The sequence below is a fragment of the Lipophrys pholis genome (genome assembly GCF_963383615.2).
Source record: "Lipophrys pholis genome assembly, chromosome: 2".
Lineage (NCBI taxonomy): Eukaryota > Metazoa > Chordata > Actinopteri > Blenniiformes > Blenniidae > Lipophrys > Lipophrys pholis.
In genome coordinates this window covers 20,448,512-20,461,020 of record NC_137636.1, presented here as the reverse complement: position 1 = coordinate 20,461,020, position 12,509 = coordinate 20,448,512, and the positions used below count along the sequence as shown (strand labels likewise).

The window sequence follows — 12,509 nt, the reverse complement described above, 5'->3', positions numbered from 1 at the left end:
CAACCCTGCAAGCTCATTTCTTTGTTTTTGTGTGGTGGTGTGTTTTAAAACCAGCAATTGAATCCTATGGAATTTGGCTGTAGTTTGATCTTCCCCATAACTAATATAACAATTTGTTGTTCAATTGAAGTGACACAAACATTGCAACTGTGGCCAAAACGAGGTAACAGCAGAAGAATAGATAACACAAGGAGAAGAAAATAGATGTTTTTGAAACTATTTGAACTAAACAAAAAATTATGTATCTAATTTTTTTCTTGATTATTTATATTATGAGGAAATCATGATCAAAAGACTGTCACATCTGGTCAGCTTCAATTACTGTACATATTTAACAATGTACTTAAACAGTACAGTGCTCCTCCAAAGAGATCGTGGTGCCAGCAGGGCCGCACAGCTCTGCTGGAGTGTGAGATCCCTGGTCCAGACAAAATATGCATCCATTGCTGATAGACAGTGTTCCCACATCACTAATCCAAACATTAGATGAAACCGGCTGACACACACAAGACCACGCTTTTTACAGAAGGAAATTATGTTTTGTTCAAGGTCACTTTATCACTCAATTAAAAGACTAAAGAAACATTTTATTGGCAGCTGCTGGGGGGAAAAATAAATCCCTTGAAGCTTGTTAAAGTGTGAATTTTTTTTTGTAATTATTTATCTTTTTATTCATTTTTTTATAACAAAACAACAACCGGCATTTAATGGGGGAAATTCTGAAAAGGATGGTGGAATTGATTTTATGATCAACGCTAAAGTTGGAAAAAAGGATGATGGGAAAACAAACTTGGGAAAACTTTATTCTAAAATGTGTATTTGCATTCATGTGTGAGGCACAGAAATGTGTATGGGACTCTGGAAAGAGGGTACATAAGATTGACGAGACAGTTTCACAAGATTAGTCAGCTGTGTTCATGTTCCTTTCTTTTAATTGAACAGAAGAACAACGATGGAGAATATTACAGTATAATCCAGAATCCAGTTTTATACATTTACACCCTCGCAAACCTAAAATATCTGATAAAAAGCTCATTTATTAAACTTAGATGTTTTGTTTACATGTCGCCACGTTGGTCTCGCGAACGTCACTACGCCGCGCCAGCTGCGTCGGTGTCGTGACGTCGGTGCAGTGCCACGTCATCCAGGAGGGCTCGTGCCAGGCGGAAGCGAGGCGGAGGAAAGCTCCCGGTAACGATGTTCATTCAGCCCGGTGGAATCTAGTAGAAAGTGTCACTTTTAGGCGATTTCAGGTCGTTGTAGGATCGTAGTTGGACCTTTTAAACCGGTAAGTCTTCACTGTAGATCACAGTTTGAGCTCGTGACAGCTCCACGTTACAAGCTCGAGCTCTGTGGAGCCGAACATGTTTGACTGAAGTCATATTTAACCCTTCGTTTATTTTCTCGTTTCTCTCTTTACTATGCGACTATTTAAAGTTAATACAGCATGACTGTTGACATCTGTTGCTATTTCGTTGACCTAAATCTTGAGGAAGGTGTAATACCCCTGAGTTAATCGAGTTTTACTGACGTGTCCTTCCCAGTTGCCCAATAATAATCAAACAATCCATTCACTCGCTTATTACTGAGCGGGACGTGGTCTGCGGCTGTGCTTGTGATTTATTGCCATGTCTTTATTATTATTGCTGAGGCTAGATTCAAAGTGCCTTAAAGACACTAAATATAAAGGTGTCAGTTGGCCTTGCTCTGTGAATAGACTGAAGTGGGACGGACCAGCATCTCATGTTTCACATCCTGAGTCCTGTCCTGGATTAGACAGTAATCTCTGTAACAATAATATTACTTCATTGCATTAAAGTCATTTTCCTTGTGGGTGTGTGCCCATTCACATACCAGCTGGCTTGACAAACCCTAAAAAACGTGTGTGGTTTGGATGTTTAAACCTTTGAATTACCCTCCTGAAAATACTTGTGAAATACATTTAACAATATTATTGTAAAACATTTAAGACTTTGTTTTACTTTAGTGCTTTTAAAGTCATTAATATGATTTTCCTACGTGGACAAACCTTCTTGAAGACCTGTCAATAGTTATACTTCTGTTTTGTACCATCTGCATTTTGGTGTCCTACAATCTAAAGTGCAAAAAGCTTAAAGATGACTTCTTGAGAACTCCAGGCTTCTGTTTAGAGTCGACAAACTTTGCCATGTTTATCATCGAATATAATGTGAAAGGAGCAAAACATGATGTTAATTTCATTTTCTTTATCCTCCCCAAAATCTAAACGTACATCTTAACTGGTCATATTTTTCCACATTATTTGCCATTCTTATTCTTATTCTTATTCTTATTCTTATTCTTATTCTTATAGTATTGGTTGTGTCTAACACTCTGGCTACCGGATCTAGCAGTTGTTACCTCACACATTGGGGTTTCGTTGGTGCTGCTCTACGTGATGAATTTAAAATCTCCAAGAGACAACACAGATTATCAAAGGCAAACAAACAAACAAAACTATTCATCAGAAATACTTTGATAAAATAATTAAGGGAAATGTGTCCTGGTTGATATATATATATATATATATATAATTGTGCATTTGCCTCGTCAGTATCTGATAAATGTTGTTGTGAACTACTTGCCTATGAGCTTAAATGAGTTGAGACGTGCTGCTTCGTGTTGCATTTGGTTGTTTGGTACAGAAGATGGATGAATGAGGACATTTTATTATAGTTGTGACTCTTTTATTGCCACGCCTTTATGGGGAAACTGAAAAAAAACAAATTTCCTTATTGTGCACGTGTCATTGTATCTGTATTGGAAGTTCTGAAGCGTTTCACCCGCTGGAGCTCTAATCGTCTGATCAAAGTTCTTCGCCTCCCAGAACAAACACACCCAGGCAGGTCCAGGCCGGCTGGATTTACATGTGGCCTGTTGTACTTTTAGGATCCGTTTCTTGGCCTCCCGAGAGCGCAGGATGCTGCTGGATGAGTCTCCACTTTTTGAGCCCTCTCTGCTTCAGGACCTCGACTGGACCAGCAACACCGTCCTCTTCTCTCCCCCCATCTCCCCGAGCAGCCCCGGAGACGGCCTGCTGCTCCGGCCGCTCTGCAGCGCAGATTTCAACAGAGGTGAGTGGAGTGGCGTATTTCACACCCGGATGTGTGCTGCTCGAAATGACACGACAGGTACTGGTCCCCTGTTTATGCTGCTATAGGGTCATCAGGCCAAATCCAGGGTGCATGCGTGCACCTTTCAGCCGCCTGCTGAAACGGTAAACTATTTCAAAAGTTGGGTTTAATCTTGTGTCTCTTTCTCCTTTTTTTTTTTTTTTTTTTGTCATCTAGGATTTTTCAAGGTTTTATCTCAGCTCACCCATACGGGGGACGTCACAGCAGAGCAGTTTGCAAGTAAGTTATGCCTCATTTATTCATAATAACTAAAAAAAAAAAAAAAAAAAAAAAAAAAAAAAACTTTCCCTACGAACAAAAATTCAAAGAAAATCCCCTGGTCCCCAAAGTATCCGTAAATCTTGAACTCCTTCTTTGTCCTGGTGACTCCCAGAGAATTTCGAGCACATGAAGCGGACCGGAGACTACTTTGTGGTGGTGGTGGAGGATACGACTCTGGGACAGATTGTGGCCACGGCCACACTGATCACTGAGCAGAAATTCATCCACTCCTGTGCCAAGGTATAAGACACTCCTCCGTAGTGTAGGGTGAACCTTTTAATGAGCATTTTTATTAACACCAATGCCATAAAAAGTTACTTCATAATGGAGTAGTTGTGATAAGACCGGATAAATATTCATCTAGATTTGCCCCCGCAAACAGAAGTTACTCTGACCCCGTGTTTCTATCGTTCTTGAACCTGGGTGAGTTGAAGAGCTGCTGTGTGTCCTGCTGTTTGCAGAGAGGCCGGGTGGAGGAGGTCGTAGTCAGTGACGTGTGCAGAGGGAAGCAGCTGGGGAAACTGTGAGTAGACCTTCCAGTAGTTCAGCCCGTCGGTTCTAGTTGAGACGTTTTAAAGAAGCGTCCGGAGATTTGTGCTGCCTGTTGGTTTACAAGTATCTTTATCTTTTCTTTTGCCCTGTAGGTTAGTGTCAACTCTTACTCTTCTCAGCAAAAAACTAAACTGCTATAAGATCACGCTGGAATGTGCACCCAAAAATGTGGCTTTCTACGAAAAGTTTGGCTACGCCGCCTCGGACGAGAAGTACATGCAGTGTCGATTCTTTGACTGAAGATCAGCTTTAAACCAGGTTTTTTTTTTTTTTTTTTTTTCCCCCCACGTGGGTTCGGACCATCCTTTTTCGTCCGCTTGCAGACATCAGCACTTGCAATGAGCAGCTTACGAGCCGGGAAAGCTGCCAGTGGGCGTGTTTACGGTTGTGACACAGTCGGATTGTCCCTGAACGCTCACCCCGATTTCAACACAGTCGAGTCCACATGACACGTGTCCCGCCCCTGTGGTAATTATGGCTCCCTCACCAGGGTGGACTCCTGTCATTATCCTCCCATTCACCCCATGAAGGAAATGTCACTGATGAGTCAACGCCAACTCATAAAAGCTGTGCGGTAAAGGAAGACTTGACTGACTTATATTCCCAAGTACGTCATCCGAGCAGAGCAGATTTAAGGTCACAAAAGCAAACATGCTGGAAGAATTAAGGGAAGATTATGGGCCATGTTTATTTTGCAGGTCTGTTGCCAAAGAGAAGCGGCTGGTTTTTCTTTCCTCGTCCTTAAACACTACTTTTTGTCCCGTTTTCGGGTTTATTTTTCCATCTTCTTGCCCGGTACAGTTTCCCAGTCTCAAGCAGGCCTTTTGGTTCCCGTACTGTCGGGTTGATTCATAACCTGTAACGAAGTTTTGAAGAGAACAAAACATGAAGAACTTAAACTGTTATTAACTTTTCTTGCGACTGTGAAGCGGTGGAAAGGAACTCTCGTCTCGACTTTTCAGTCTAATAATTTGTTTGGCTGATGAGATTCAGACTGAAGCATTTTGTAAAGGGTGACGGGATTCACAATATTCCTTCTGTAAATTATTCAAGCTTTTGTAGTTCAGTTTTATAATTGTTATTTTGGAGAACCGGGGACATATTTAATGTAATTTATTTCTACATGTTAATAGTGAAATAAAAGATTCTACGATCTCTAGTCTTTCTTTGGTTCGTAGTTCCACGACAGAAGCAAGTTTGCTCAATGGGATTTGCTGAAGCGCTTCAAAAACGACAACGGTAACGCAGCCATTCCTGATATGTGGTCCGAAAAGTGCCAAGGAGTTCCAGGATGCTGCTTTTTCCCCAATCCTCGAATGCATCTGGCTGAAAAGCTTCTCAAATAAATAGCTACAAATTGCACTGAACACAGACATGTTTTCACAATTGTGAGTTTGCATGAGGTTCCACCGATCTGTTCGAGGCAACATGTGAAATCTTCCAATAAATGTTTTTGAAACACTGAACCAACCCCGGCACATTTCATCAATTACTATCGCAGCGAATCATTTCAATTCATGGGAGGTTGAATTTCATTGCCTCCCATTCAGTTCTAAAAATGTTTGAATAATATCTGTACTTACGTTTTTACCGGCCCCTTTGAAATAAAATAAATCACACTGGGAAACATCATCCTCCCGACGCCGAGATTCAACCTGCGTTTCAGTGAATGTTTCAGTGTAAAACTCCACCAATGCTCTAATCAAAGTATGCAGAATTGGACAAAAAAAAACAAAAACAGACGGCTTGAAACCAACTTAGGACTTATTTTTATTAAGCTGTGAGTTTTCATTCATTCTTTACTGAAACACATTAAGCCTGCTGTTAGTCCATACTCCTATCACGTCCAAAATAAAGGCAACAGCTATTCCTCTTCTCGTGTCCTCCGCTGGGCGATATCTTGGCTTTTTTCCCTTTTGCCAACTACCCCTCTCTTCTGCACGTCTACACAAATTCAAGTATTGAAAGTGCATTATTGCAATACTGTCCCGCTGCAAATGCAAAAATGCTTTAAATACTATAAAACTGCAAAAAACCTCCCATCAGTGCATACAGCTCAAGAAAGAAACAAAAGGAGTTATGAAACTTGCCCCGCTCCCTCCCCACCCCCCCGCGTCAGTACCCCATGTCTCAGACATGGGTGGCCTCCCTCCCTCCCTCCCCCCCTACAAAAAGTTCAAATATTTACATTTTTAATCCCATTAAAAATGTAACAAAGACAAACGAGTGCACTGTGCCACGCAGCCAAACGCCGGCGACGCTCAGCCGTTCTGTGCTGCTGTGACCTGCATTGCTCCGAAATCCTCGTCCTCCTCCAGGGTGCGTTTGCGGCTTCCTGTTTGGGGAAAACAGATGAAAAGGACAAAGTGATTCAACTGCAACACGACAAAGCCCCTCCTGCCGCGCGAAGACGTTTCCAGTCACAAGAGGTAGAAGCGATCGTTTATTCGGGGTGAAATTCAAAACATTCAGGTCTGGTTGGTTTGTGCTTTAAGAGACGTTAGGGAGTCGAGGCCTCATATGGAGGGGGCTTCAAAACAAAAGTGCAGGGTGATGACAGGACCAAAACCATGACATGAAACTCATATTTCAACGTTCTACTATTCTCAATGTAATATTCAATATGCATGACATTTCTCCACTTGCCACTAGAGGGAGCTCACGTAGGAGCCGTGGCAGTTGGACCAGAATTTGAAAAAGCAATGCTGAAAACCTGTACAAACCTGGCATCCCAGCTTGGACCGAAAACGACCTGCCCAACTGCACTGGTGACATCATCTTAATGGTCAATTTGGCTAGGTAGATTGCTTCATATTCCTGGGGAACAAACACCAAAAGGAAATGACAAGCGAAGTGTACGGCTTACAGTGTCCTTCTTGGGGTCATCAATTTGTAATGTTTTGATCTTTTTAGTCACACCCGACCCTCTTTACTGGTCAGTTTTTATCACATGTTGAATTAACGACTTGATGAAGCTCTGCCACACGAGAGTAGTGATGAAGTCATACAGGTAAATGTTAAACGTCTCTTCACTGGAGTCACTATTTCACATTCAAGATCAAAGTGCAATTTGAATCGCAGCGCCCACAGCGCAGTAGCTGTGGACAGATTAGATCTCTTATTGATGTTGACAGGCTTCCTACCAACAGCCTGTAAACTGTAGAGACGTTATGCGCCTACTAAAGACACGTAAACAACCTGCAGAGTCACAGCCAGAAGATGGAAAACCGGTGAGTTTGTAAGATGGTGCCACCCTTCACTTCTGTTACCAAACATCCTACAGCTCACATTACTTTGTTAGTAAATAGATTCATTTTGCAAGAAGTACTGACACGTAACCGTTTAAAGACCGACACAGCACCGTCCCATCACTTGTTTAATTAGTAGGAAAAGTGTGATATCCCAGCAGAACTGAAGGCTTTGGTCGAGGTTTACCTGTAACTGATGCACAAAGCCCACGTTGGGGTTGATGCAGAACCTCCTCTCCTGGACGTGGCTGAATGCATCCCTACAGAGGCAACAAGGGGGGGTGGGGGGGTAGGGTGAGGGGTGTTAGAGCTGCCTCACACAGCTCTGCTGAATGGAACAGCTCCATATTCTCTCAATAATTGAACCTGCAGAAACCTTGTTGGATACGATTGTGTATTGATGCCGATATCAGGCTTATAAGAAATGAAAACCTACGTCACCAGTGACTCCGGCTGCCCGGAGGAGGAGGAGCTCACCTGTATTTCATTCCAAACGTTTCCATCAGGTATGCAATCACTAAGGCAGCACTGAAAGAAACACAGGAAGTAATCAGCATCAGGATGCGTCACGGGTTTCTGTTGCTCTTTTGCGTCCAGGTTGAACTTAAGTCCAGATGGTTCCGGTACGGAGACCAATTACAGAGCACGCTGTGTCCTCCGAGGGAAGGTCGGGGTAGGAGGCAGAGGTTCCCGTGGCTATCGGTCACCAACAGCTTTTATTGTGTAGGAAACCAGCCCGTTCGTCCAAACAATCGCACGCCTCGTTTTATTCCTCACAGCTTTGTTCTTTTCAGCCTCCGTTTATAAACAAGAGTACTGAAACAACAAACACGTTAAAGTATCACGTCCTGTTAAATAAGCGCATCGCGGGCAAACGTCATATAACTTCACCAATCCTCCTTCAATCCCGAGCAGCTTTATTTAAACAGGAAGCTGTGAGTTGACATTTTTCGCTGCATCACAGTGAACCGCTCTCCCGTTTTCTCCTTCACACCCGAGGTACTAAATCAGTGAAGTTCAGAAAGCTTGTTTACTTTAATGTATTTAAAAATCACCAAACGTTCCCGGGTCCCCTGCTGTCAGTGTTCAGAATCATTCAACAAAATAAAGAACGTGAACAATAGTTTCACTGCTTTAAGCGGCTGAGGGAAGCAGGCTCACACAATGTTTGGATGATATACAAACAAACAAAGTCTCACCTTCTGGATATCCCTGCATTACCATGAATGAGTACCTTTCCTGAAAGACACGGACAAGAGATTGTTTTTGCCTGCCTCGTCACTTTGCGGCCATGAAGAGCGAAATCTGGAGATCCTCACCTTCCGTTGCTAAGCAGCCGTCAATAAATTCTTTAGTCTGCGAAGAAGAAAAGGTCAGGGGGGGGAACTTTACGCAGGAGGTGAAAAGCTGAACGATGGCGGTGAGATATGGAGACTTTTAATCGGCGCGTGTTGCGGCTGCTCAGCTTCGTGTGTTGATTTTAATCGTAAAAGGTTTTTGTTGTTTTTTTTTTTTGAAATCTTCATCACATTAACGTTTGACCACGCCGGGACAGTTGGCGGGACTCACCGTAGGAAAGAAGCGGATTATGTTTTCCACTGGATTGTCAGCGATGTCTAACACAAGATATCTGCGGGAGAGAGCACTGGATGAAAGGAGTGACCAGAGACGCGGCGGCGCAGCGCGCTCCCTCACGGCGCCTTCTCTACTCACCTAAACGTATGAGGGAAATTAGGTTTGATAAAATTGGCTTCGATGTCTTGGCGGACGCACACGATGTGCGTTATGCCGTGTTTCTCAAGAATTGGCAGCTAAGAGGAAAGAAGAGGAAAGAAAAAAAAAAGAGAGCAGTGTGACGAGGGAGGTGAGAGTAAAAAAAATGATTATTTTTCCTTCTTGTTTCTCTTATTGCTGCGGGGAGCTTCAGCAAGACCTACCTTGCTTTTCATTGCGGCAGAGTAGGGACCTAAAAACAGTCCCGGCAGAATCTCCTGGACAGAGAGGGAGCAGAGCAACGCCGTTAAACGGCACAGCCAGGAACAATTCATCATCTCCAATCTAATATGTGGCTTTACTCCGGAGGAGGCAGCAGCCACGGGTTTATGAGGACGCATGGAAGTGAAGCAGCGTTTCATCAACCAGTAACACAACCTCGCCGTGTCACACGGCGACACACCAATAACACCATTCCTGAAGAATAATGGGGAATCTGATTAGTTCTCACCTTTGATGACCGCTAATAAGATTTAGTGTAATTTAATATTCAATTTCGTCATATCAAATGGTCAAACAAGTATTGGTGATTTATACCAAAGTACAACTTCCGGTTGCCCTGCTCCAACTGTATGGTCAGTTAATACATCTAACATACAAAGCCTCCTTCCAATAAGCTATTCTCAGCATAATTATTTATAATCACCGAATGTTTGATGGATCAATGCAGGCATTACATTTATTTCACTATTTTCATAAAACATCTGAACGATTCTGAGACGAGCATTAAAGAGCAGTTGTCTCACTGAATGAGAGAGAATAAGCTCCGCAGGTTTGTGGTGAGGAATCCTGACGGAGCCGTTTGACCACGGAAACCACCGCAGACAAAAGACGGGCTTGGTTTCACACACCTGCATGTCTCTCCTCATCGGATAAGCCCAGTCCTGAAAGAGAGGAAGGGAAAGTGAGGTGAACGACTGATCCATGTTCACGTGAACGCAGAGGAGAGGACGCCTGTTAACTTTGTGTACAAACGTGGCTAATGCTAACGAGCTACTCCGCCCCGGCCGGTAAAAAACGGAACCGCACGGAGAGAGAGACGGTGAGGAGATTCTGCCGTCAGCATCGCGGCTGGTCGCGGAACGTGTGTTCGGGCCGGACGGAGGAGGAATCCCTCCTCGAGCGCGCGATTCGCAGGCAGGCAGCGCGGCTGGAGGGGAGGTTAGCTCGGGGTTAGCAGCTCGGACTCAGCCTCACCAGAAGGTCCTCCTTGGTCGCGGGCAGCGACGGGAATTGCAGCTTGAGCTCGTCGTCCATCCTGCTGGCTGCTGCGGACGCCGCCTGGCCCGGCTCGACGCGCGGTCTGGATGGTATCTCGCGGCGGGGTTAGCTGGACGATCGTTGCGATTTGTTTTGAGTCTCCACATGCATGTCCGCCATGCTGTCCCCTGACAGATGTGTCACGTGACGCCGCGGCAGATGGCAGGCGGGCGGGCGCGTTGCGTTCAAGGGATGGGAGGGAAGGAGAGCGAGGGCGACGTCTCGCGCTGAGTTCAGGAAGCACCGAGGTGGATGAGGTGGTGTGCGATACTGCAAGATCTGGTATCGATCCGATAGCAAGTAAATACAGGGTCGGTATCGCCGATACCGATACTTTTTTAATATTCGAGGCTAATGCATCATCAAATTTCTAAATCTGGATGAATTTTCATGACCTTTAGGTATTTTCCCTTTGGTTTATTAATTAGTTAAAACCCAGAACAGGATTTTGGAACAGTTTATAGGTAAACAGAAAAACTTTATCAGAATAAAAAACGTTGTTCAAACAACAGTAACAATTTTTTTTCACACACATTGTAAAATAGAAATAAACAAAACTATCCCTTCAGAACAAATTAGAACAAACAATGTTTTTCAGGGAGTGTTCAGGCTGCATGCAGGAGAAAAACTGAAATTAAGTATTGACCTCATTACACTGGTATCATTTGACATCAATACCAACATAGGTATTGATATTATCAATATTTTGATCAATCTGCCCACTACTACTGGGAGCAGAAAACAGTAATAATTATCATAACGACAATTGTTGTTTGTCTTAAAACATTAAAAAAAAAAAAACAACGCAGACAGACGACACAGATACAGATTCTTCGTCAAAAATAAGGATGAAAATAATATCAATGCTATGTAATGTAATGTTTGAGACATAGCCATGCAGTCATTTGTTCAAGTTGCAAAAACACGAAAATTTTATACTGACATTTTACATGAGCTGGAAAGAGAATAGATGGTCAGTATTAATAAATATTACTTGAAATTGTATCATTTCTTACTTGTAACCAGTGTGAGTCCAACCCTGCTTCAGTACACCAGAAGACCATTCTGGATATACATTTGATGACTAGTCATGCTCTTAAATCAAAAGTATTTTTTCCCCCTCAAGATTTTGTGCAATGCTTTATTTAAAACTAATAGAGTCAAGTGGCTGCATGGCATCGAAGTGGTTAACCATCTTACCTCACCTGGGTTTAAAATACGAGCCATACTTTTCTAACTTCTAGGCCATCACATTTAATTGGGATTCAATTATATTTACCTGCACAAGATATTTACTAAATTAAAAGTGCATTTCTTGGAAAACAACAGTTTTTTTTTTTTGTAAACAAATGTTGATGTTATCCAGGGACTTTTTTTTGTTAAAGAATAAACTTATTGGCCAAAAAACTTTGGATGCTCATTAAAGTAACAGTGCTGCAAAAGACTACTGACATGTATTTGTTTTTGGAATTGAACTGAACCTTGTAGGATGCTGAAAACAGTGTTTTGTGACGTGTTGTTTTGGCATGCGGATGTGCACTGATGTTCATAACGTCTATCAATGAATTATGAATTGATATGAATGAATTGAACAATTCAAAATGAAAAACCTCAGCATTTGATGAAGGTCACAGGAATCTCATTCAAATACATTTTGGTTTGGCTTTGCTTTGCTTTTTAAATTTTTTTAAACAAGTAAACATCTGAACTCCCAATGTTTTCTTCAAAAAATTGTTATTCAATAACAAGTTGTATACATTCTTATCTCAAAGGGCTCTGTAAGGCTTCATTTTCATATTTGATGTTACTAACTGATCTCAAGCTGAGACATGAGATATTTGATTTTGTGTTTGTAATTTTTGTGTACTACTTATGCGGCTCTTTGTACCTGTGGTGCCACGAGCCCCTTGTGATGGGCAGTTGAGATGTCACGAAGAACGACTCCTTATCAGACACAGACAGGTACAAATCGACCCCCTAATGCAGCTTCAGCACAGTCACACCCTTACAATGTAAAATAAGAATCTTTGAAGATGATCGATTACACACACTTTAATAGATGTTTTCCAACGCTCACTCACCTTCTGTCAACTTCATTTTTTCGATTTGGATTTTTATCAGCAAGTTCAAAAGAACCAATTAGAAGTAGTTCCTCTCCGTTTGACGGTTCCCTGTAGTGCAGACACCCTGGTGAATGTGGATCTTTGTTACTACCTTGTTGCATGCTGAAACACAAATTTGTTGTGATTAAGGGCATGAAGGA

At 42.6% G+C, this 12,509-nt stretch overlaps 2 protein-coding genes across 2 annotated transcripts; one reads left to right on the top strand and one right to left on the bottom strand.

Moving 5' to 3' along the window:
* The first annotated feature begins 1,109 nt into the window (after positions 1–1,109).
* On the top strand, positions 1,110–5,433 carry gnpnat1 (glucosamine-phosphate N-acetyltransferase 1). Its single transcript, XM_080458110.1, has 6 exons — positions 1,110–1,288; positions 2,908–3,092; positions 3,309–3,371; positions 3,526–3,653; positions 3,875–3,936; positions 4,058–5,433. Exons 2-6 carry the CDS (start codon positions 2,939–2,941, stop codon positions 4,203–4,205), a joined length of 555 nt encoding a protein of 184 aa, XP_080314236.1. The 5' UTR covers positions 1,110–1,288; positions 2,908–2,938; the 3' UTR covers positions 4,206–5,433.
* Positions 5,434–5,716: 283 nt separating this feature from the next.
* Positions 5,717–10,385, bottom strand: styx (serine/threonine/tyrosine interacting protein). Its single transcript, XM_080458471.1, has 11 exons — positions 10,184–10,385; positions 9,838–9,870; positions 9,151–9,204; positions 8,927–9,024; positions 8,783–8,843; positions 8,533–8,569; positions 8,413–8,452; positions 7,691–7,741; positions 7,401–7,473; positions 6,689–6,782; positions 5,717–6,300 (listed from the first exon to the last, which is right to left on the bottom strand). The coding sequence occupies exons 1-11, from the start codon at positions 10,241–10,243 to the stop codon at positions 6,227–6,229; spliced, it is 675 nt and encodes a 224-aa protein (XP_080314597.1). The 5' UTR covers positions 10,244–10,385; the 3' UTR covers positions 5,717–6,226.
* Between the last annotated feature and the right edge of the window lie 2,124 nt (positions 10,386–12,509).